General features: G+C 38.7%; 1 protein-coding gene across 1 annotated transcript in view; it reads right to left on the bottom strand.

Moving 5' to 3' along the window:
• phlpp1 (PH domain and leucine rich repeat protein phosphatase 1) overlaps nucleotides 1–25,476 on the bottom strand; it is a 64,927-nt gene that overhangs the window by 2,570 nt on the left and 36,881 nt on the right. The window contains exons 2-16 of the mRNA XM_038303738.1: nucleotides 23,792–23,988; nucleotides 22,849–22,974; nucleotides 21,482–21,630; nucleotides 12,710–12,856; nucleotides 8,994–9,221; nucleotides 7,846–8,048; nucleotides 7,486–7,546; nucleotides 6,467–6,562; nucleotides 5,712–5,867; nucleotides 4,818–5,018; nucleotides 4,545–4,707; nucleotides 4,330–4,460; nucleotides 4,015–4,128; nucleotides 3,483–3,677; nucleotides 45–273 (exon numbers count right to left, since the gene is read on the bottom strand). Coding sequence (XP_038159666.1) covers nucleotides 45–273; nucleotides 3,483–3,677; nucleotides 4,015–4,128; nucleotides 4,330–4,460; nucleotides 4,545–4,707; nucleotides 4,818–5,018; nucleotides 5,712–5,867; nucleotides 6,467–6,562; nucleotides 7,486–7,546; nucleotides 7,846–8,048; nucleotides 8,994–9,221; nucleotides 12,710–12,856; nucleotides 21,482–21,630; nucleotides 22,849–22,974; nucleotides 23,792–23,988 — 2,396 coding nt within the window. The remainder of the gene's footprint in view (nucleotides 1–44; nucleotides 274–3,482; nucleotides 3,678–4,014; nucleotides 4,129–4,329; nucleotides 4,461–4,544; nucleotides 4,708–4,817; nucleotides 5,019–5,711; nucleotides 5,868–6,466; nucleotides 6,563–7,485; nucleotides 7,547–7,845; nucleotides 8,049–8,993; nucleotides 9,222–12,709; nucleotides 12,857–21,481; nucleotides 21,631–22,848; nucleotides 22,975–23,791; nucleotides 23,989–25,476) is intronic.

Here is a 25,476-nt window from a genome sequence, read left to right as displayed (position 1 = left end):
CATTTAAAAATAGATTTATTACAGGTCATTAGTGGACCCTCTACCTCAGTGACGATGGCTCTGTGCTGCCGGATCCTGCGGTATTCCTCTTCCAAGCCCACATTGTGAAGCAGCGACAGGGACATGGGCTTCCCGTCCCGACACAAGATGGCCTGGCACTTTCCCACGTTAGCAGCTGTGAGGATGAAGCAGCCACTGGGGTCTGTGGGGTCATGGCGGATGTGACACAGAGCTGCAGACCCCCCGAGTTTCTGTCCAGCAGTTCCAAGTTTCCTTCAGGAGGAAGAAAAAAAACACAGAAGATTGAAGCTTTTTGAATGGATATTCATTTTAGAGGTCATAAGAAGAAGAAAATGCGCCAAAAAAACAAGATTAAATGACAACAGAACAATATATTTTATAGAAAGCCTCGTATTATAAAGTATTGAATAAAAACAATTACAATTTGCACAAATGAACATAGTGATGCCACCAGGTTGATTTTCGAAAAACATAATGGTAGGGATTAGTGATATGGGGTTAGAGGTCACTGTAGTGTTTTTGTGATATATCTGCTGAGATTATAATACAAAGGATATTAAAGATTTTATAATACACTATAACTCAAAGTATATGATAATAAGCATGACTCTAAACAAAAAACAAAACAAAAAAATTACTAAACCAACTGAGAGAAAAAATGCACTTTAAATTGTGCAGCATTATTGCAGTAACTGCATTTCATCTTATTTACAAATATCGGGATATCTATTCCTGTTTTCATAACATGGAGATTGAAAAGATAGTAAACTTAACACAAACATCATCATGTAGTTTTCATGATTTATAAACATTCACATGACATTAAAAATGTGGTACAATAATTGCCTACCTGTACTTGATTAATGAGGATTAAACTAACAGAAACACAGGTGGCCCAAAAAACAAAAAGGGTGAATAGCTCCTTTAATGAAAGACGTATACACTCTGTTTGTACAATAAGTTCTACTGCATGTCATTCATCCGTGCTGCTATCAGACTGTACCACTATAACTGCAATAACTAATGTGCAATCACTATGTAATACCCCGTGCACTAACCTGTTTGTATCTAATACCCTGTGCAATAACTACAACTATATATATATATATATATATATATATATATACCTATTAGTATAAATACCCATTTAATACCCTATGCAATAATGCTGTGCAATAATCATATTAAATAAGAGACTTCAGCTGTCATATACAGTTCACCTTCTCATTCAAAGAGTTTGTAGATTCACAGTGAAGGCATCAAAACTATGAATTAACAAATGTGGAATTACCGTAAATCCTCTAATATAGGCCCGGGCCTTTATTTCACTCAAGTGCATCGCGGTCCAGGCCTTTATTGGAAGGGGGCCAGAATTAGAGACAGGCCTCTATTGCTATTTGAGCAAAACAGACTACCAGTGGAATGAATAAAAATGAGATTTTGTGTCTATTTGAACCTATAAAACACTAGGTTCATTTATTGAAAAAGTACAGTTACCATGTCTCGCTTGGTTTGAAGTAAAAAAGAAAAAAAAATCCTCCAATTCTGTTTAATCCTCCTCCTCAGTTTCCTCCTCCTCTTCATCTCTCCCTTTAATCTCCTCATCACTCGCGCTCCTCCTCATGTTCTGCTGCGTATCTGTTCTCTTCCTCGCGCAGACGGGCAGCAGTCAGGGCCTGTCGTCCAACTGCGCAGGGCTGTGGTACTTGTATGTTACTACCACAATGTTGAGGTATGCCCAGAAAAAACGTTTATAGCCCCGGCCTGTATTAGAGACCGGCCATTATTTACCTCCTCTGACAGCGAGACCGGCCAATGTTAGAGTCCCGGCCGCTAATGGAATACAGGCCAATATTAGAGAATTTACGGTATATACTTAACAGAAAAGTGTGAAACAACTTAAAATATGTCATATTCTTAGTTTTTCAAAGTAGCCACCATTTGCTTTGATTACTGCTTCGCTCACTCTTGGCATTCTCTTGATGGTTCACAGGTGTCCAATGTCAGGTTTAATAAGTGGGATATTTTGTCTTATAAAAGAGGTTGTACATCAATTGTGTTGTACTGAAGTCAAGTGGATACACAGTTGATAGTCCTACTGAATAGACTGTTAGAATTTTTGTTATGGCAAGAAAAAGGCACCTAAATAAAGAAAAACGAGTGGCCATCATTACTTTAAGAAATGAAGGTCAGTCAGTCCAAAAAATTGGCGAAAAACTGGATACGTGTAAGTGTCTCAAGTGCAGTCGCAAAAAACATCAAGAGCGAAAAGAAGCTGGCTCAAATGAGGACTGCCCCAGGAAAGGAAGACCAAGTGTCATCTCTGCTGCGGAGGATAAGTTCATCAGAGTCACCAGCCTCAGCAATTGCAGGTTAACAGCAGCTCAGATTAGAGACCAGGTCAATAGCTGCTAGAAAACCACTGCTAAGGACAAGCGACAAGCAGAAGAGACTTGCTTGGGCTAAAGAACACAAGGAAAGGACATTAGACCAGTGGAAATCTGTGCTTTGGTCTGATGAGTCAAAAATTTGAGACCTTTGGTTCCAACCATCGTGTCTTTGTGTGACGCACAAAAGGTTAACAGATAGACTCTACATGCCAGGTTCCCGCCGTGAAGCATGGAGGAGGAGGTGTGATGGTGTGGGGGTGCTTTGCTGGTAACACTGTTGGGGATTTATTCAAAATTGAAGGCATACTGAACCAGCATGGCTACCACAGCATTTTGCAGCGGCATGCTATTCCATCCGGTTTGTGTTTAGTTTGGCCATCCTTTATTTTTCAACAGGACAATGACCCCAAACACACCTCTAGGCTGTGTAAGGGCTATTTGGCCAAGAAGGAGAGTGATAGGGTGCTGCGCCAGATATCCTGGCCTCCACAATCACCGGACCTGAACCCAATCAAGATGGTTTGGGGTGAGGTGGACCACAGAGTGAAGGCAAGAGGGCCAACAAGTTCTAAACATCTCTTGGAAATCCTTCAAGACTGTTGGAAGACCATTTCAGGTGACTACCTCTTGAAGCAATTCTAAAAGCAAAAGGTGGCTACTTTGAAGAACCTAGATTATAGGACATATTTTCAGTTGTTTCACACTTTGTTAAGTATATAATTTCACATGTTTTAATTCATAGTTTTGATGCCTTCAGTGTTAATCTTCACTTTTCATAGTCATGAAAAAAAAAGCAAACTCTTTGAATGAGAAGGTGTGTCCAACCGTTTGGTCTGTACTGTATATACAGTATGTGGACCCACTGTATATACTGTATATACCCCAAGCACCTTTGCCTCCTTTTGGCACCTTCTTTTGGACTATTGAGCTGATAAGTGAATTTCTCCACTGTGAGATGAATAAAGTCTATCTTAATATTATGAAAATCTACTAGGCTTCTCTCTTTCACCAAGAGAACACCAGATTCCTAAAGAACTGCCTTTTGTTTAGAGAACATAGCCGATAGTCTACCTTTGCATGACGAGGAACGTATTGGTCATGAAATCCTCTTCGCTTTTGGTCTTGTGGATTTCCTCGGCCAGGACGTCATTCATGGTACACTGCAGCAGGTAGGGCACTTCCACGTTCCTGTCTCCGTCGAACACACCGTACAGAGCTTCTCGACTCCCACAGAAGCTGTTCACTGAGAGGGCGGCGACACAGAGTCTGAAAAGGAACAGAAAGGCACTTTGTGAGGAAACTATTCAAGCTTTAAAGACAAAATATTCATTCATTTCACAATATCAAATACAAAACTTCTCTGTAAATCAAAGTTTTTTCCAACAAAGGGCTGATTTTAAATATAGAACCTGAAAATAAGAGAAATTGGTAGAACCTGTAAACATACTAAAACCCATGGAAGCTTGTTTACAAACATTAATGAAAATGTAGGATAATGCTTTACTAAACTTATATTGAGAAACAGATCTTTTCTATTTGTAAGGTTTCACATCATAAACGTGATGGAGCTTCTTCTTTTTACTGCGGACTGAATTTAGCTCACTTGTTCTTTACGCCTGAGGCCTCAGTGTAACCATGACTCCACACAGCAGGCCCCCCAGATGCCTCATTCGATGAGAATGTTGGCGGTGGATCAATACGGAAACAGCGAATGTTACTGGAAGAAGAAAAAAAAAGACACGAAGAGGATTAAAACCCATCCTTCATCTTCACATACAGAAGAAAGCAAAATATTCTTTGAAAAAACAGCAAATAATGAATAATAAAAACTTTATCAAATATCGTGGCGGAAAAAAAGACTACAAAAGAAGTTAATTTAAGAAACAGCTTTCTTTGTAAAATAAAAAGAGTAACGTACTTAAGCTGCTCAAGGGTCTTGTGGTCCAGGTTGAGACGAGGGTTGCCAGTGAGATCCAGCTCCTGGAGTTTTGGAGGCAGATTCTCTGGTAAAGTGATCTCACTCAGCTCATTACAGCTCAAATCCACACACTGAAAAGCAGAACATAACAGATATATAATCAAGGCTGGGGGTGGGGCGGGAGAGGGCTTTGTAGAGATGCGTTTCTGCTTTACCTTCATCTCCATCAACTGCATGACCTCCGGAAAGACCTCGATGGAGTTGGAGTGGGCAATGAGCGTGTGCATTCGTCTACAGTTCATGATGGTGGTGGGAACAGTCTTCAGCATGTTTCCACTCAAGTCCACCTCCTCCAGCTCTTCCAGCTTGGCCATTTTACTGAAGGGTGAAAAGGAAGTGGGTAAGCTGAAGCACAAACTAACAAACTAGTTCAAAATAAAACAAATAGCAGACCAGAAAACATTCCCGAAGGAGTTTTTCTTTGCTACCTGGCAGGGAAGGTCTGGAGGTGGTTGTATGCCATGTGAAGAACCCGCAGGTGTGTGTGACCAGTGAGCATTGGCACGCACTTGTCCGTCAGCAGGTTATTAGTCAGGTAGAGTTCCTGCAAGATGCTGTGGCTTTCCTCCGACAGACTGGACGGTGGCAGGTGCTCCAGCTTGTTTGCTGATGCATTTACGCTTCGTAAACTGAACGCCCCAAAAATAAGAAGGATTGGTCATTTTTGGTCAGAACACTCTCTCTGTGAGAGCCACTAACATCTGGAACAGTCTTCCTCTGCACATACGGGAGAGCCCTACACTGATCAGCTTTGGAGCTCAACTCAAACTATGGATGAAAACAAACCAATCATTTCAAACATTTCCTTGTGATGCTTATATTGTATATTATATGTTCTTTCTTATGTATTTGCCTGCCTAGGAAATATACAGATTTATACTTGTTTTGTAGCTATAATCCAGCATATTTACATTTGTTTTTATACTGATGTTCATTAATGTGCTTTGTCCCTATTCAAATAAATAAATTTTGATGGGATAGAAAATTTGAAGGAATCTCTAAACTGGGGAAAACACATGCTTGAATTTACAACAGATAATATTAACTTTGAAGCTGTTAGCCAGAATGTTCTCTACAGCTAAATTTATCTAAGACACATTTCATCACCAGAAAAGCATTTCATGCTGAATTTTTTTTTGTTCCACTTTATTTGGAGATTTTTGATTAGATTAACTACTTTTAGCAAAAATCTCTTCTTTATCCAGAAGTGATTTACTCTTATTATCTCCACATACATGAAGATTCTTTAGCTTAAATTAGAGATGCATAATCACAGTTACAAATGTGAAAAACAGCCGCATGTAGCAAATGTTTAGAGCTACCTGTTGGCTTTGAGGAACAGGTTAGATGGAAGTTCCACCAGTTGATTATGCTGAACATCTAAAATCTCCAGCAGAGGGCGCTCCACTCTCTCAGGCAGCTTCTGCAACTGGTTATGTCCAGCACTTAGCTTCCTCAGACTGTTGCTGCAGAACAACCTGCAGAATGAGAAATAAACAGACAGCTGAATCAGCACTAGCATATGATGGATAAGCAACTTTAACAGACAGATAGATGATTAAGATGGACTGATAGCTGAGATTCTAGAGGGTGGGCAGACAAGCAGATAGATATAAAGACAGATAGTCTGCAGTAACTGAACAGGGAGGAAAATACGGAGAGTGAAGGACAAAGCTGGATGTGCAGATGAGGACAAAAAAAATATATGTGTGTCGGAGCGCCTCTAGTGGATCCTGTGAATGAAATTGATCATTTTGACACTTATTGGGAAAGATAAATAAATAAATGCCCAGACAATAGGGATACCTGAGGTAGAAATAGAGAAAATAAGGAGAAAAGGACAGAAGCCAAGCGAGCAAGGTTGATTTAAGACATGGCAAAGAGTAAAAGGTGCATCTGATGTAACCTTCTAAAAATGCTGCATAAAGAGAAGCAGAATGGATCCAGATGTTACCGGCTATCAGCGTGATTTATGAGGCTTTTTGGGGGATGGATACATCACTTGACAAAGGGTAGAGAGAATAATGCAGCATTGCTCTACAATTACAGGCATGTTTGGAGCAGGAGGGAGGCTCACCTGGCGGGGAGCTCAGTGATGAGGTTGTGGCTCACGTCCAAGACTTCCAGTTTCTTCGCTTCACACAGCCAGTCTGGCAAGGACTCCATGTGGTTCCTGGAGGGGGGGAGAGGCAGTGATGATGATGATGATGAATTATGTGTCGCTTTCAAACTGTGTTACTTAAAATGGAATATAATTTGGTGAGGATAAATGTCCTTTTTCTGCATTATAGATTCAGGTAAATGGAGTCCTGGTGGAGCTGTCTTGGATTCAAAAGGGAAGGTACTAATTTAGACTTCCTCAAAATTTATCTTCATTATGACTCCCTTACAGCAACTCAGCTGTTTAAATCTTAAAATTAAGATTTTGAAGTTCAAATACAGTCTAAATTTCAAACCTTGGTATCAACTAACATATTATTTCTGGCTTATATCCATCTTTTTCCTAATCAATATAAGATTCTGTTAAGGTAGAGTTTAAGACTGGCCTGTTTTAGTTTTTTTTTTTTTTTAGTTTCCATCTACAATCTTCGTCAGTGAGTAATGTATTTTACCATGAAGTTATTCCTCTTAAAGAATCACAGAGCATACCCAGTGATCATCGGAATCTCATTATCCTTTTGTAATAGCACCTGTTAACAAATAAACTAACAAATTAAAAAGCAGAATGGGAGCCCAATCTATGGAAGCCCCACATCACAGGATAAAATAAATCTGATTCTAGCATCGTCAGAGCCCATCTTAAGGGGTCTAGTGAAGTCCGGCCATTAACAGGCCACAGCTCCTTACCTTTAGGAAGTTGTTGTATAATCTAGATGAGAGGTTTATCTTAACAGATAAAAAAAAATAAATAAAAATATAGGAGAACTGAACTGAACATTTTTATTTATGATGAGCTTTTTCCTTCTGACCTATTTTTTGTCAGGCAGTTACGAATATTTATGTCCTTAAGATACACAACCAATCACTTAATTGACTAGCTTTATCTTTACACTTCCGGCACAGGTTATTTTTATATATAAATATTTCTTTCCTTACCTCGAGATATCCATGTAACTAAGATTGGAGGGCACAGGACTGACATCCAGCTGTCGTAATTCTGTAGGGAGAAATTCAAACACATTAACCTACAGCAAGGACAGCCTAATAAAAAAGGAGGTAGACGTAAAACGGAGGAGAGGACTGGGGAAGGAGTGAAGGGGAATGATGGAGAGGGACAATTAGAGGGTTGTATTGATGAGAAAATCAGAGGCATGAGAACAGATGAACAGGAGACGGGCATTTGAAAGGACAAATCTATGAGACAAAAAACACTTATAGAGCACAGATGCAAGTATGGCTGAGAAACAGGAGAGGTTGTGGTTGAAGAAGGAAAGGATAAAGCTGGATCACACCCACCGTTATTTGAGGCGTAAATTCCTTTAAGCACAGAACCTCTGACTTTAAGACACGTTATGTTGTTCCTCTCGCAGTGAAGGATTTCCAGTCGAGGAAAGACAGAAGCATCCAGCTCCATCAGCCTGTTATCCCTCACATCCAGCTGGGTCACATGCCGGAGCAGGTCAGGCTCATCGGGGACCATGACAGAGACCTTATTCAACCTAACAGAGGAGCAAAGGGTTCATCTTCTACTGGAAAAATTATGGCCAACATCCTTTCAGGGATTTCAGATATATTGTATTTACATATGAGTTAAGGGGGAGTTGTTTGTAGGTAGCGTTGAATCAGTCATAAAATATAATTTTCTATGATGACACCTTCCCATTAATTGTCTCTACCCTTTAGGTCTTGCAAGGCATTCGGAGGGTTGGATAATTTTGAGAGACCATCTGACCCAACAGATGCCTCCAGCAGATTCGAACCCAGCACCTTTATCTTCAGTCAACAGTCCTGCCAAATGCATCGCTGTGAAGCTCAAGCAACATGTTGCATGAAAAATTATGGTTCTTAAATAACACTGCATGGTGCAACTGTCTAAGCTCAGCATTTCTGTCATAAAAATCTATTATAAGTTGCCTAATATCAAATCATTATTTTTTGGTGGTATGATGAGCTTAAATTCCACAATAAAATTTAACTAAAGATAGCCTAGGCATAACGAACAGTTTAACAAGCAAATGTTTGTTTTATTCACAAACAAGACAAAAGTTGAAGAAAAGGAGCCAAAGCAAAAGTAACAACTGCAACACATTGCAAAATTTCTTAGACAACATTTTCGTGAAGCATTAACTGTAAAATAGTGCAAGTCACTCCTGCTCTGTTTTCCCAGACGATGATGAGGCCCTGATAGGGGCCAGTGCCAGCAAATTATTTCTTGAATTTTTTACTTTTTAACCATCTAGTTCTGTGATGGTATCCTCCGTCTGTTTTTTGTTTCCGTAATTAGTGAGTTTAAAGCATGTCAATGAGTACAACAGTCGGAAAAAAGAATGACTGGCAAATGGTAGTCGTGCTGTTTCTGGCCAAAGTTCCCCTGAGTTCATTTATCAAACTCCTTTTTATTGTAAAACAATGACATGTAGATCGATCTGCTTGGGTTGTTGTACCTTAAATCGATGTGTTTGACATGGAGCAGCCTGAAATTCTGCAGGGTGAGCGTTTCCTGGTTGTTTCCAGCCATGCAGAGCTTCTCCATGGAGGCCAGCCGCTCAAGCACCTGGGGTATATGGTTGAACTGATTGAAGGAAAGACCCAAGTAGCTCAGCCTACGCAGGGACCCCAGCTCAGAGGGCAAGTCGCTTAAACTGTTTCCGTCCAACAGGAACGTCTGCAAACTAAAGGAGAAATTATCTAGTTTTGTACAACACTGGCATTTCTATGGTCTCTCTAGATGTATCCTGCATGTTCAAATCAACATGTAACATGGTAGGTATCAATTATCAATTCTTTTAATGTCCTGTAGATGGCAGTAGCAGAATAGGTACCCTACTGGTCACTTCAGGAATTTACAGGCATACCAGATCTGTCCTGCAGATTACCTTCTCATCTTTACCATTCCATACCCTAGCATAGCACTACTTTTAGCTTCAAGTGAGGCCAGACTTAAGACTGTCATAAAAAGTAACCCCAGAACTTTTTTAATCCTCTGTCTAATAGGATTTTATCTGACAGACTAAAAACACCACCAAGTAGTGTAAAATGGTCAACTGAAAGGAAAAGGATGTACGGTTTTGAGCTAAAACTTAAGTATGGCATGCATTTCTTTCAAGCTTTCCTGAGTTAAAGCCCTGTTGGACCACATATTTCTGCAATTACAAATCTTATGTCAGCTTGTACTTTTGGAAAAGATATTTTACCCAAACGTTTTAGAAAAAATTGGCCTTTACATCAGATCATTTATTTAAATGTGACCACAGATTCTTTAGAGTATACAGGTGCTGGTCATAAAATTAGAATATCATGAAAAAGTAGATTGATTTCAGTAATTCCATTTAAAAAGTGAAACTTGTATATTATATTCATACATTACATACAAACTCATATATTTCAGATGTTTATTTTGTTTAATTTTGATGATTACAAATGACAACAAATGAAAATCTCAAATTCATCATATCAGAAAATTAGAATATTGTGAAAAGGTTCAAAATTGATGGCCCCTGGTGCCACACTCTAATCAGCTAATTAACTCAAACCACCTGCAAAAGCCTTTAAATGGTCTTTCAGTCTAGTTCTATAGGCTACACAATCATGGGGAAGACTGCTGACTTGACAGTTGTCCAAAAGACGACCATCGACACCTTGCACAAGGAGGGCAAGACACAAAAGGTCATCGCTAAAGAGGCTGGCTGTTCACAGAGCTCAGTGTCCAAGCACATTAATAGAGAGGCGAAGGGAAGGAAAAGATGTGGTCGAAAAAAGTGTACAAGCAAGAGAGATAACCGCACCCTGGAGAGGATTGTGAAACAAAACCCCTTCAAAAATGTGGGGGAGATTCACAAAGAGTGGACTGCAGCTGGAGTGAGTGCTTCAAGAACCACCACACACAGACGTATGAAAGACATGGGTTTCTGCTGTCGCATTCCTTGTGTCAAGCCACTCTTGAACCACAGACAGCGTCAGAAGCGTCTAAAGAGAAACAGGACTGGACTGCTGGTGAGTGGTCCAAAGTCATGTTCTCTGATGAAAGTAAATTTTGCATTTCCTTTGGAAATCAAGGTCCCAGAGTCTGGAGGAAAAGAAGAGAGGCACTTCATCCACGTTGCTTGAAGTCCAGTGTAAAGTTTCCACAGTCAGTGATGGTTTGGGGTGCCATGTCATCTGCTGGTGTTGGTCCATTGTGTTTTCTGAGGTCCAGGGTCAACGCAGCCACATACCAGGAAGTTTTAGAGCACTTCATGCTTCCTGCAGCTGACCAACTTTTTGGAGATGCAGATTTCATTTCCCAACAGGACTTGGCACCTGCACACAGTGCCAAAGCTACCAGTACCTGGTTGAAGGACCATGGTATCCCTGTTCTTAATTGGCCAGCAAACTCTCCTGACCTTAACCCCATAGAAAATCTATGGGGTATTGTGAAGAAGAAGATGCAATACACCAGACCCAACAATTCAGAAGAGCTAAAAGCCACTATTAGAGCAACCTGGGCTATCATAACACCTGAGCAGTGCCACAGACTGATCGACTCCATGCCACGCCGCATTGCTGCAGTAATACTGGCCAAAGGAGGCCCAACTAAATACTGAGTGCTGTACATGCTCATACTTTTCATGTTCATACTTTTCAGTTGGCCAACATTTCTATAAATCCTTTGTTTTTATTGGTCTTCAGTAATATTCTAATTTTCTGATATGATGAATTTGAGATTTTCATTTGTTGTCATTTGTAATCATCAAAATTAAACAAAATAAACATCTGAAATATATGAGTTTGTATGTAATGTATGAATATAATATACAAGTTTCACTTTTTAAATGGAATTACTGAAATCAATCTACTTTTTCATGATATTCTAATTTTATGACCAGCACCTGTAAACATCTGGACTTTGGTTGATTTTAAAACATGAATATGTTAAATTCTCAATCATTTCCTTCCTGGCTGTCTGTCTCAGCTCCTTCTTTCACATGTTTGATCTGTCCTCTGTGTGGCCTGTTATCAAACAGGAATTCTTGTTACTAAACCGAAATTCCTAAATTTCTTTTTAATGGCGTTCTTCTTGCCATGTTTGCATAAAAACCAAATGTCTGGAGTTCAGAAATGACAGAAAACATTCCCTCAACTTGGTTCTATGTTGGTAATCTAAAGTTAGCATCTCTGGTGAGTTTCTAGTTAATTATCTAATTGCAGATGAGATCATTTAAGGTCAAACTTTCTGTATTCAGGAAAAGGAATGATCACTGCAAAACGTTCAAAGCTGGTTATATTGTATTATAAGATAACACTGCTGTAAACATTTGACACTTCTCTTTGGTGTATTTCTTGGGTTTAATGATACTGGTCACCCGTTAATCTGGCCTTCTCGGCAATGGAGTTATACTAAAAACACACAGAACCCTATTTATAAGGTAGATAAAATAGATGAGGCAGGAGTATAAACGCAAGCCACATTTTTGCTTATTTTAATTTGGAAGAAATAAAAAAAAACATGGAAGCTTTTCTTGTATGGCTCAACTGTGTGTTACTTTTTAATGGTCTACCAGATAAAATCCTAATAAAAATATAATAAGCTATAAAGTATTTTACAATGAGAGGTATACCTATGTGATAAAATTAACATAATTTACTATTTTCATTCGATTACCAACAGCGCTAATGAGATTATCAGAAACTGTGCAGGTCAAACTCATAAATTATTAAAAAGTTAGGTCACAAACTGAAACATGCATCAGAGTAGAAAGGATAAATTGTGTTATCACCCACTGATCAGGTCAAGATTAAAGTGAATTCAATGAAAACAATACAAAGATGGGTTTTGCGTAGACAGAAAAGAAAAAATAAATAAATAAAAAGTAGATCAAAAGAAATTAGAGAAATCTTTACCATTGGGTTAACAAAATGCTAAGTGCATGCTTATTATGCATGGGAACTCAGCTTTGCCTATGCAAACTTTGACATTGAGGCAAAAAAGTGTATCTAAAGTAACTAACAGAAAAGAGGGGAAGGTAAACAAATAAAAAGAAAAGAATAATTAAAACAAGGCAGGAGTATATTAACCCCCTGACAGTACTTAAAATTCAGATTTTTCAAAATGTACACATTAACAAAAAAAAAAAATTATTTTTTTCTAGTTGATTGTGTGTAAGTTGCAGTCATTTCTTACTTGCTCATGGCACCCACGGAGCTGGGGACAGAGTCCAGGTAGTTACAGCTGAGGTTGACTTCTGTCAGAGTAGGGATGTCACAGATGGTCAGCGGGAACTGACCAAGGTGGTTGTTGGAGAGGTTAAGGCTGCGAAGGCGAGAAAACCTGGAGAAGTAGAGACGACAGAATGTAATTCAAGAACTCACTTAGTATTTGTAGAGATTAATAATACAACAGGATATAACCTATTTATAAATAGCAAAACCCAACATACCCCCCCCCCCCGCCACATGTTAAAATTTAACACAACCACAGACTGAGTGGTTCTAATGCTTCACATTGAATTGTTGACGAAACAAACAGGGCATAAGTGTGTATGTTATTTAATCAAACATAAGGGACCAGTGGCATTCAGCGCGTCCTCCAATCGTGAGCCACCAACCTTTACAGGAGCTGGGCCCTCAGTGATAAAACAAAGGAGACTAAAAACCAACGTGAACTTTGTGCAATGTTCCTTTATCACACGAACACAAAACAACACATTTGTTTTACTTTCTAAAGCTACTGCTGTGCTGAGAATATCAGGTGATTTCATTTTCAAACCTTGTAAAACAGGACTCAGAAACACATTAATCATAGATTATGACAACTGAGATAAAGAACCAAAGAATGTTAGACGACCAAGTATTCCTGCTTGAATCTGTTGTAGATTATGTTGAAAATATCTGGTAATCACTAAATCAGTCACTTCAAAGCTCTGAGAGGGGCCCTATACTCACTCTTCCTCTGTCTGCTCCATTGTGTCAGCTTAGATCGTTCCAACACCTGTGATCATCAGGGAGGTTTTCCCTCTACCTTCTACATTTACAGACACTGCTCTCCGAAACACAGCACAATGTCAGCTCTGCTCCAAATTTAAATTATTTACAGAAGTTTGAAGAGAAAAAAGTATCCAATTCTTATATTAACCCACTTTTCTCTTGAAATGCAGCATAAGGATGGACTGTGTGAGAAAAGTCAAATATGATAGAAATATCTGCAGCATATTGGTATGTTTACATATACAATGAGTTGTATTTTTCTAACTGATTAAGGAACTTAGCTCTTTTTCTGTATGTAAGGATAATGACAGATCTAGAGAGGTGTCCTTTCAAAAATATTAATTCGAACAAGGCAACTTGTCGCACCGTTTGCCGGCTACTTTAATAATTTACCACTTTAATCTATTCTATCGTTCTATCAGTTATCAACAAGCAAGACGATACAGCAAAAAAATTGAAGAATCTTTATAAACTCATGCTTGGGCTACAAGAGACCAAAGAAGAAATTGGAGCTACTGAAACAGATTAGTGGAGCTGCTGAGGGCAAATTGGGATTTTTTTTTTACAATTAAGCAGTAACCAGTAAAAATGAATCCTTTTACCATCTGTGCAGGACATCATGACCCAAACCTACAAGAGACGAATATAACTTGAAAATAGTTCAATACACAGCACACATCCTCTTCCTAAATGCTCCTCAAGAACAGAGATTTTTTATTTATTTATTTGAGGTGGTGATAAAAATAACAAGTTTCACTCTGGTTGTGTATTTCATACTTCAAAAGAATTTTTAGTTCCAACTATTGAAAAACCCTTTAAGGTCCCTCATAGTGCAGCTTTTGTTTTACAGTACAGACACAAAAAAAGTTCTGTCTGGATGATGAGTCAAGGACAAGCTGCACTTACTCCCAAACCAGGGCTGCAGTGTCCTTCTGCGAGAGAGAGCTAATCTCTCTGTTCTGTAGAAACATGTATAGGCCTTAAGGTGAATAGTTCTTAAAGAAAAAGAAATCTAGAAAGGGCAAAAAGTTGCATTAGTAGGTCAGAGCTTTACATTTCTAGAGTTTCAAGTGTTTTTCTCACAGTCATGATCTACAAAGTGAACTCTCCCCTAAAGGAAGGTTAGGATATTGCAGTCTAGAAAAAACAGAAAAAAAAAAGAAAACAGATTAAGATTTTTCTCCCCCTAGTGTTTTGGAGCATCTCCGTTATGCATTGCTGGTTCACAGCTTTTCTTCACTTGCAGTTATTTGGCCACTTGCAGCATTCTTCCTTTGCATGAGCTTTGGTTGTTTGTTTTTTTAGCATTATTTATTAATTTCTAGTATGAGTATGTGTGCAGTACATTTGCCCTTTATTCCTCTCTATTTTCTCTTTTCCTTTGCAATATTATCATCGGCATGGGTTTTTTGCTTTTATGTGTTATTCTCAATTCTGTGTTTTCTAGTCTGAGTTTTGATTATGAAGGATTTTTTTTTAATTTGGTGTTAAACTTTGTATTTACATGGTGTTAGCATGCATCAGCCACTGTAGCTAGCAGAGCGTATTGGAGCAGCAGGTTGATAAGTAATGACAACGCCAAATTCATCCATCTAGATTAAATACTAAATCAGAGAACTTAAAGTCTGATATGATAAGGGCTAAATCTGCTTTGTTGTCTAACAACAACTTTTAGCTTAGTTAGCTCTCATGTTTGAGGCCGTGCTTTGGGTCACGATTCATTCAGCGATAGATTCGACCCTCTCAGGTTACATAAGCGAGTTTTTGAGAAGAGCTGCCTGCACTGAGTATCGATATACACCAAGTGCTGTATGTTGAACTGAAAAAATCCTTTATTGGATCTCAAATTAAGCTAACTCCACGAACCTCTTCTAAAATAGACCTCCCTTTGTTTAAATTGAGGGCCGACTGATGGTGGGACACCATCAGGATATGTTGAGTTTACCATCACCTTTCCGGAAGAGTTTGTATGCTCTTATATTGAAATTAACACTCTAGCCTTGGTGATTCCTCACCTCCGCTCTGCGCCCATGAACAGGTGCTTATAGGCACAAACACACTTGACGTTCTTTTCGCTGATCACCATAAATGTTTAATCTTTTCAGCCTTTGATGAATGGGTATCTGGCTGTTCTCATAGTACAACTAAAATAAGCAAGATAAGGTATGTATGCAGGCACCTTCTAAGTCATTGGCAAAAGTCCTTTGTACATTAGTCAACATTTTATCCAGTCTTCAAAATGTTTGTATATTTAATCTTGACTTGTTGTCAGGTCCTCTTTGGCCCAGCCATGTTTGTTCTGTAAAAGGACCGATAAGATGTGTGACAATAACACAAAAGAAGTAAAGTTTTTTGTTCCAAATAACATCCTGTAAATAACTGGTATTTGAACCAGAGCCCCCCGCATTAAAGTTAAAGACTTAATTCATTACACCACAGAGAGACCTTTATGTCAGAGTGAAAAAAGTAATATAAACTTATCAGATTTGCACAGAACAGGGAACAGCCAACCATAAGACATGTTTCCCTCAGGGTTTCATTTATGCACATTTTAAAACATCCCATTAGAAGAGCTTGATGGAAACAACTAAATTTGAATAAACTTATGTAATTTTATAAAAAAGTTTTTAAGCTCTCCTTAGGTGGTTTTTGACTTATTAATCTCTTAACATTCAACTCATTTTGGGTAATCCTCGCCTATTTTGTCTACCCAAATGGAAAAGCAAATAACTTAGGAACTGTAAGCCCAAATAATGTGCAATTATACAATTGTACATTATTTGAAAGCTAACACCCTCTAGTTTCCTAATATATAAATTAGAATTGGTTGACTAGAACAGGCATCCCCAACCTCGGTCCTCGAGGCCCGCTGTCCTGCAGGTTTTAGAGGTTTCCCTGCTTTAGCACAGCTGATTATAATGATTTCAGTAGACCAAATGCCTATTAATCAGCTTTCAATTAAAATCAGCTGTGCTGGAGCAAGGAAACCTCTAAAACCTGCAGGACAGCGGGCCTTGAGGACCGAGTTTAGGGATGCCTGGACTAGAACACAGACCAACCTGCATCAGTTCAAACATGACTCAAAGTTGTTTTTTCTTTTATTCTCGGAAATTATAGGTCTTTTTTGAACAGCAGTAGTAAAGACATTCTTGAGAAAAAGCAGGTTTTATTGTATTATATTTGTTCTGCATCATGTTAACCACAAATGCAGAAAATTTCAATCCTCTAGCTACGACAGTTCCAGAGCTGTGGGGTATGGAACTTTTGGTGTCACCTTGGAGCTGCGAGCAATGGCTTCACCTGCTGGTAAAGATTTTACCGGTGGAATTTTATGTATTCTGAGTTATTACCCCCATTTAAGGTCTTGAGAGGTTAAAAAAAAGCTAATTAGCTATAGAGGAGATGGAAACTTATATGTCAACTAAGTTCTAAAGCAGCAAACATTTAGCTCCAATGATTGTTTCACTCTGTCTGTTGTCCTTTTAGGAGTTATGGTACATTTCTGTCTTTACGTCTCTGGATGGTATGTAACATCACTAATACTAGCTGAGATCATAAAGTAAGCACAAATTGCCTGTTTACAACAAATTAATTAAAACTGTGTTTCATTAATAATCCATGGTCCACACTAGTTTGCCAAACTTCACTTCCTATTTATTACAGCCAACATAACATAATCATATGATGACATTTTTTGCTTTGCATTGCTGGTTAACTTGCTCCAATGAATGGAAACATGTCTCATCTCCATTTTCTTTTTTTCCAATGTTCTAAAAGTTTGGAAACCTGGATAGAAACACAGTAGTAGCACTCTGGCTCCTAATAAGATTTGGACATTTACAAGTGCTTCAGATGTTCCTGATGGCCACATGTTGCTGTAGGCAGAGGTCATTTTTCAGCATAGAAGGTTTATGACAGTCTCCTGGGAACGTAATAAAAGGCATCTGATGTTTCTTAGATCTATCACACATATCCCACTAATTTATTAGATGTGCTACTTTAGTTTCGATCAAACTAATTAATACAATCTGCCAAAACTGAAAAATAGATGTAAAGTTACTGGAGTACTATTGCGTGATTAAGCTTGCCTGAAAATAAACAAAGGCAGACAAAAAGCTGATAAATGCCATGAAAAAAAAGACAGCTCATTGTTTTAAAAGTCCAGCCAAGAAGTCAATTTATAGCTTTTTGAGCAGCTGCTGTATTTTGGATAAATCTCTGATAAACCCCTGGTAAAGTCAGCCAAGCTCAACAACGGCAAACCGACAAAATAGGCATGCAGCTGATGAACACTGTGCAGCATTTAGCAGCTGAATAGAACAAAACCATCTAAAGAAGAGCAAATCTAAGATCTCTGATGAGAGGGATTATTTGTGAGGTGAACAAGGATTACATTTTACATTGGTGCTACAGTACTGTTGCTTTGTGTTCCCTAAATGCACAAATAACACAGATGCACTGATCAGAACATTAGTGCTGAATTCCAATTTCCACTTTTTGCAAAGTTTCAACCTGCAAATACTGATGTGATTCAAATTGGATTTCTTTCTAACTAAAACATAGGGGCCTTCCAAGGACTTAACATGTTGATCTGAGCAAACCATGTTACTGGTATATTAACAAATGGTGTGATTAGCATTACTATTGTTAACAATTTTCTACAAAATATTAAACATAACCTTAACTGAGATTTCTAATGCTAACACACAAACCACACACAGCAGAAGCAGCAAAAATGTGCATGCTGCTTCGTTTTTTATGCTTGTACAAGTTTAGTTCTGATGTGCAGCTGAAGCATCTTTGCTGCTCTAGCTGCGTGGTCGAAAAGTGGGTCTGATGCATGTTGGCAGAGCTACCTTATCCTTTCTTTGCCTGTAACAATGGCGGATGGAATCGAGAGTCGCTCGGCTTATTTCAATGAATAATGTCACATTCAGGCCGCAAGCACTGGAAGCAGCATAAGAGCTTCTGCTGCTTCATGTTTGATGAGTGTCCACATTAAGATCAAAAGTCCAGTAAAGTGTGTCCAGATGCGTCTGGTGCTTCTGCTGCTCCTGTGTTCAGTGGCAGAGAGCGGATTTGCTATATTTGCTGTGATCAGCGGGCAAAAAGGAGTTTTAATATGTTTTTAAGAGAGAAAGTCCAACTACATTACTTGCTACTTCTGAAGCGCGTCAGATGCTCCGAAACTCATGACACATTGCTTCAGCTGCTCAAAACGTGCTGCAGGACCTTTTGCTGCGCCTTGATGCGCGTCAACCTTTGACTTTGCACGTAAACTAGCTGATTCTGCTACTTCTGTAGAGTGCGGTCTGAACGTAGCATAAGAGGTTAACCCATCATGTTTTATAATAGAGAGGCTGAAAAGGACAACAGTAACCCTGCTGTACTTCGCTCCGCCTTCCTCTTATCTGCATTAAGTCTCGCTCTCTAGCAAAGAAAGTTTCTATTTTAGTAAATCACATTGTTTTCTCTAAATCTATTTTAAAACACTTCACATTCACTTCAAAAAGGCTTTTTCTTTTTCTTCTTTTGGGGACAACTTAGTACATTCACTAAATAAAAAAGACTGAGTTCCAGTTTCCATTGATGGCCGCTTAAAGTTACTGCTATGACCATTCAGGAAAATAATAACTATATTAACATTTTACTGTTTCCTCTGGTCCCCTAAAATGGAGAGGAATAAATCCAATCATCCTCCATGTGTATAAATTTGGACTAACTACAGTAGCACTTAATGAGCTCTCATGTGTGCTGCTCATAAAGTTTTGTTGCAATAATCTATATGGAAATAAAGAGAGCAAGGTTCAACTGTATGCAAAACATCTGTCCCTCCTCAGAGTGTTGACATCATTCTCAAACAAAGTTGCACATTTAAAAATACCACCTGTGTAATAGGAGAGAAATATTCAGAAACCACAAAGGGTTGTAGCCCCAAATTATATAAAAGAGAAAGTTGGTGGTGTATTTATATTAACAAAGAAATACCTCAAACTATAGTCACGTCAAAAAACAAAGCTTCTTTATAAGTAACTGCAGAATTTTAATGTCAACATTTCTTTTACATTCAGCCAAACTATTCTTCTCTTTCCCATTATTGACCTGATTTTTGTCATACTGGGTCAAAAGCGGATGAGCCTACTTAGATTTGGCAAAGCAAAATGGATGCTATCTCCCTTGACCAGCAGGGGAGCTGTGCATCCTGTGCGCTTAGTTAAAACTGGTTGTTTTCCCTCCAATGTCATCCTCCTAACATCAGTCATTACCCTGGAGATTAAAAAATAAAGATGAGTCAAAATAATATTACTGTGGCAGGGACTCACAAAAAATTTGACCCCATTTATCAGGAAGGCAGGAAAGTGTGTCAGCTTACACATGTACAGCTTGGCAAACACAGAATTCATTAGGGAAGCTAAAAATAAAATAAAATAAAAACAACAGAGAACATAAAAATGTCATACTTCATCATACCTTTGCATGCACTGACCCTAAATCTGTAGCCTGCAGCTAAAAGTTACAGGCAGGCGACTTTTCCTCTAAGGACTCTATATTTTACACGCATGCATTGCAGAGTCACAGTGACAAGAATAACAGTGCATCGCTGTATTATATATGGTTACACACACACACACACACTATATCCTGTGTCTTCCCTGTTGTCTTTAATCTGGGACCATGACAAGCATGCAGCAGATGGTGTCCACAGAGAGAAAGTGTTAGACAACTGAGGCACATTAAAAGCTTCCCTGCAGAGACATCTATCCTTCTGGTCTCATTCGGCCAACCTTCGCATAACCCTGGCTAGCTTGTGTGCCAATGGCTGTTGTCCTAGCCAGCTCGGGTCGATGGCTTGTATGCAGGAGAAACCCAGACAAGACCAAATGAGACCACCATATCCAGCAGTTTTCGGTGAAGCCAGAAGTACCAGTGTATTGTGTCTCAGGTTTTTCTATGATTGACTTCCTGTTGCACAGGACCTATCCCTATATTTCCTAAACCTCACCTGTAACCGAGTTCATCTCAGCTAAAACACTGAATTCAAAACCCATTTGATTGGGTCAAATCAATCTTTAAATCTTATCTTATAGTATGTTGCATGCCTTTAGCCCCCCTCTAACTTCTAACTTCTCCACATTTGTCAGGTTATACATAAAGTTAATTTTCAGGGACAGATACATAATATTCATTCTAAAAGCGATAAGAAGCAAAAATATTAAATATTGTATCCTTTAAAAAAAAATCATGGAAAATTGTGACATCCCTTTAGGTTCAGGCCACGCCTGTCAATACTTTGTAAAAAAACCTTAACCTGAAATTATAGGAGAAAAGCTTTGGTGGTACATCTCAACAACCTTTGGATATCTAGACTTAAATCTTGCTTCTGATCTCTGCAGCTCCTCTTTACCTTCAGTGTCTCTCTGATTAATGCTCGTTCTTCATGCGGACATCTAACCATCACCTACAGATAAGCAGTTGTTCCACCCTCCTTTAAATTTAAGACGCGGAACTAAAACGATACTTCATAATAATGGATATTGTTTTATAACCTAACCTTAGCTTAAACCTCTCCGCTTTATTCTTGACCTTTCTTCTTTACTCTTCAGTGTTAATGATGCGGTTCATTCACTAATGTTCTCTAACAAACATCTGAGGCCAGAATTAGAACAGCAACATTCGTCAACAATGCGTGAGGTCTTTTGGAATGTAGTCTGTGACTATATATCAGATGCTCATTTCCAGATTTCTAGCAGATTTATTGTAGTTTTCCTGCTGGTCCATAGTCTGGCTGATTTAGCAAGACTCTGAATTATTATTTAGTCTCAAACACAGGTTTAATCTGCATAAAACAGCCTTTTTCAGAACTGTGTACAAGCAAAACAAAGAAACAACCCTTTCATTTTCCAGAACTCCCACCCTTTGATGTTTAGTCGCAGGTGTTTTTTCCTGTAGCTCTGTCATAGCATTATACCTTTGCAGCTGGTGAAGGCGATGGTCCGCAGGCAGGAAATTGTGTTTAAGGTTTAGGTGGGTGAGGTCGTGGCTGTAAAAGAGGTTGGGGGGAAGAAGTTCCAGACTGCAGCAGGACAAATCAACAGAGTTGATTCTCTGGGACACCATCTAGAAGAAATTATAGAGGAGAGAAGTGAGTGTGAGGACCAAGCAAAGATGCACAGTATCACTGCCATCACACCTTGCTTTAATAATCCTGTACATAATGTGCTGTATGTATGCTGATGTTAGGAGTCAAATATCATTCAGGGTTAATTTTAAAAAAGGAGAGAAAAATCTGAGAAAGTGTTCCAAGTTTGTAAGCACCTGATCTCGTTTAACTCAAACTGATTGCAGAGTGGTAGTAATGTTCCTTTTTTCTTGTTGTAATAACTAAAATTGTATAAGAAGAAAGCTCTTTTTAAAAAGGTCAAATTAAATGCCTGTCATCTTAAAAAATAAACTAAACACTCTGTAAAGTCGAGTCTTTAAGAGTGGAGATTGCCTGCAGCTTTTTAGTCGTCACTGAGGCACGTACTGTCTCTATCCAAGCGTCTATTCTGAGAGGCCCTCTGGGTGCCGGTGACATGCATGTCCCTGTTAATATTTAGAAAAGAGGTTTTCTGGCTATGTCCTACTTGAGTTCAAATGAGAGACGGGAGAGAAAGCGACCCGAGTTGGGATTTCGTGTGAGAGGGCACCAAGAGATGAGTAGTTTATACACCACGAATAGGACACTTTAAAAGCTATGAAAAACCTTTTGCAAACTGGTAAATCTATTTAATTTTGATTCAGTGATCAACTTAATTGGAAGTTCCTTAATTGGGAAGTACCACATAATTATAACCCAGATTAGAGATAGTTTAGTCCAGTTTACCGAAGACCTCTTCCTGACCATGGGTGTATTCAAGTCGGGGTTTAAAAACAAGCAGATAATAGGATATATATTAGGATATAAAAAGCTTTTTCTGCATCAGTTAAAAACTGTGGAAACCAAAGTATATTTATCCATGCACTAATTATCCAAAATCAGTTTCTCACCCATTTGCTTTGTTAAAGCTACTGGGTAACTCTTATTTTTGGAAAGAGAATGTATTTGATCCTTTTTTAAAGGAATCAGACTCAATTAAGCAACAAAACCACAGGAATTTCTGTGGATGGGTTCAAAATGGTTTGCCTGCAACCTCGTCTCCTGCTTAATATCCATTTGGGTGCTCAACAGTTGGACTGGTGTGGGTGTCAGCTGAACATGCACTGATATAGCATGGACCTGATGTTTCTGTAGTGCAGAGGACACATATGCTTTTGTTGCTCTTTCCTTTTCCAGCTCTCTCACACACTCCGTACCTTGGCAGCATGTCTGTGCCAGCGCAGGTGCTCTGTGAAGTTGTCAAAACTGACATAGTAGGTTTGACTTTGAGGCCCTGCCGAGCTGAAGGCCAAACAATGATTGTGCTTCTTCACCTCCTCCACCTGTAGTCAAGGTAAACATGAGAGGGACATAACATTTTCAACCTCTCTGACCACACAAAAGGGACATTTATGTAATAGAATTAATAAAAGAAAAGGAAACGAAACTACGACAGGGTAACTAATTTGAAATGACCTATAATAAGGCAATAGAAACACAGAACGGCTGCTAGGTAGATAAATTCAGCGACCAGAAATGTTTTTAAAATATGCACGGCATGCAGTCATCTGTTACAAACATGTGCGTGACAGAGGCAACAACAAATGTATGTGATAAATGACTTCTGAAAAAAAGGCACGGTCACGCTTGAACATGGGATATCCTTTGTGAATGAATGACCGATCTGTTATGGAGTCTGAATAGAACACCAGCACACAAACTCAGAGCATAAATAAATGCAGTCACGTGTTGAGTGTGAAATGTTTAGAAACAGGGTGTGGTGCGGGGATTGAGTGTTCTTTGTGTCAGACATAAAAGGAGATAATGCTTTTCCTTAAAACCCCAGGAGCTTATTTTGCAGGTTAACATATTAGGCAATAAATAAATGAAGCTCGGTTTATTGAGCATTATCTCACAGAAGATTAAGTGTATTAGGACTCAAGATTAGAAAGGAAAAACACAACCCAGCTGAATGATGAAAACATACAGCTGGAACCAGCAACACTCGGACTGAATTTATGCAAAAACGGACAGCATAAATATGACATCATGCTTTCATTATAAAGAGGTTAAAATAAAGATGGTTCTCATCAGCTAGATAAGAAGAGAATAAGATGCAGACGTGTGTCATGTTTCTGGTGCCATGTTGCCTTTACATACCTTCCCCCCTATGAGTGGCAAAATGTGCATCTTCCCAATCTGGCTCTCCTTCACGGATGAGACGATGAGGCAGGTGCCGCACAGGATGACCTGCCGTCTGGTCCAGCGGTTGACTGGCAGCTGGAGCTTCCCTTTCCGGACGTTGTACGTCCCTGAGAGCTGCACCCGTTCTGAGCTCTCGATACTTTGAGGCTTCCCTGTAGAGAAATAAACAATATATAGTAAAATTAATTTGTAAACATGGACAGCATAAGCTCGAACTGTCAAATTAAGAGTAATTTAAAATGTATTTAAAAGACATATCTGATACTAATATTCTTTTTATGAAAAATACTGAATGTATATAACATCAATAAATCAGAATCATCCTATGTATTATTTTTCAAACCAGAAAAGTAATTCTAAAAGCTAATTTTGACAATTCTTTGTATTGACAAGTGCATGCATGGAGGATTGCATGTGATCCGCAACCTCAGTATCATAAGAATTTATATTATTGTACATTAGACAGACAAGATTTTACAAAAATTACACAGAAAGCAGCAGTTTACCAAGAATATAGATCTGTGGCTTTTAAGTGGTTGCAGAAAAAAGGGTGAATAGATCATTTAAGCTCGAAAAGTGAGTGAATTAAAAAGCTATTGGAATGTTGTATTTAAAGGTAGGAACAACCAAATGGTAAAAGAAGACGTCACAGTACAGCAAATGCTATTGATGGGAAAAATATCCCAAGCAGGGAATAAACAACCAGATCACCTTGAAGGAGCAAAACTATGAAATTGGATTCTCTACCAGCAGAGTCTACTCCCTACTAAATGGCTGCTCATGTCCGGTGACCACATTAAGTGACCAAATGCTATATATATTGACAGTCATTACCTTTGAATTTGATGATTTTCTTTTTCCGTGTCTGAAGCAAGTGCTCCATTAAGGTATATCCGTATTTTACCTTTCCTTTGTTTATTATTAAACCAAAGTTACTATTTAGGCCAAACAATGTACTGTTGTGGGGAAACTAAATGCAGTCATAGACTCAGCGGCCTGAGAGATGCTGTGCCCTGTACATGTACATACTCTCGCCAGCTTTTTTACTGTGCTCACTTAAAACCTTACGGGTGAAACAATGACTTGAGATCTCCTCAAACTCTGTGCTCAGCAGAAGTCAAATTTGCCACTATAGGGACTCCTTTGAGTCCCTAGAGTGGCTATTTTTTTCTTTTTACACATTAATTATTTCATTTATGGAAATGGATACAACTATAAAAAGCTACCAGCCAACTTTATACATGGAAATATAATATATATCTTAGCTCAGATATCTGGTGGGTCTATGTTTTTTTGGGGTAATGTCAAAAGCAAAGCAGCTCTTTGCCCATAGATAACACAGCTGTTAACTGACCATAGTTGATAAGTTGCCAAACTTAAATAAATATAACTCACTGAAAATGTTTTACAAAATATTGATTGCTGTTTTTATTGTCTAGTATTTGATACAGCTTCCCAAAGCCAACAGAGAAAAAGGGCTTTATTTCTCCAAAACAAAATTTAATCAGTCTGACTACTTTGGATTTTTATCCCGTTCCGTCTTGCCACCATAACCCTGCCAAACCTGACAGTCAGGCTGCTTATCAGGTGTTCTGTCAGCTAGGGCTGTGTTATCATCCTGTCTAAACATCCATCTGCTT

The sequence above is a fragment of the Cyprinodon tularosa genome, unplaced genomic scaffold (assembly GCF_016077235.1).
Source record: "Cyprinodon tularosa strain WSP-4 unplaced genomic scaffold, ASM1607723v1 ctg52, whole genome shotgun sequence".
Taxonomy (NCBI): Eukaryota; Metazoa; Chordata; class Actinopteri; order Cyprinodontiformes; family Cyprinodontidae; genus Cyprinodon; species Cyprinodon tularosa.
This window is presented reverse-complemented; position numbering and strand designations above follow the sequence as displayed.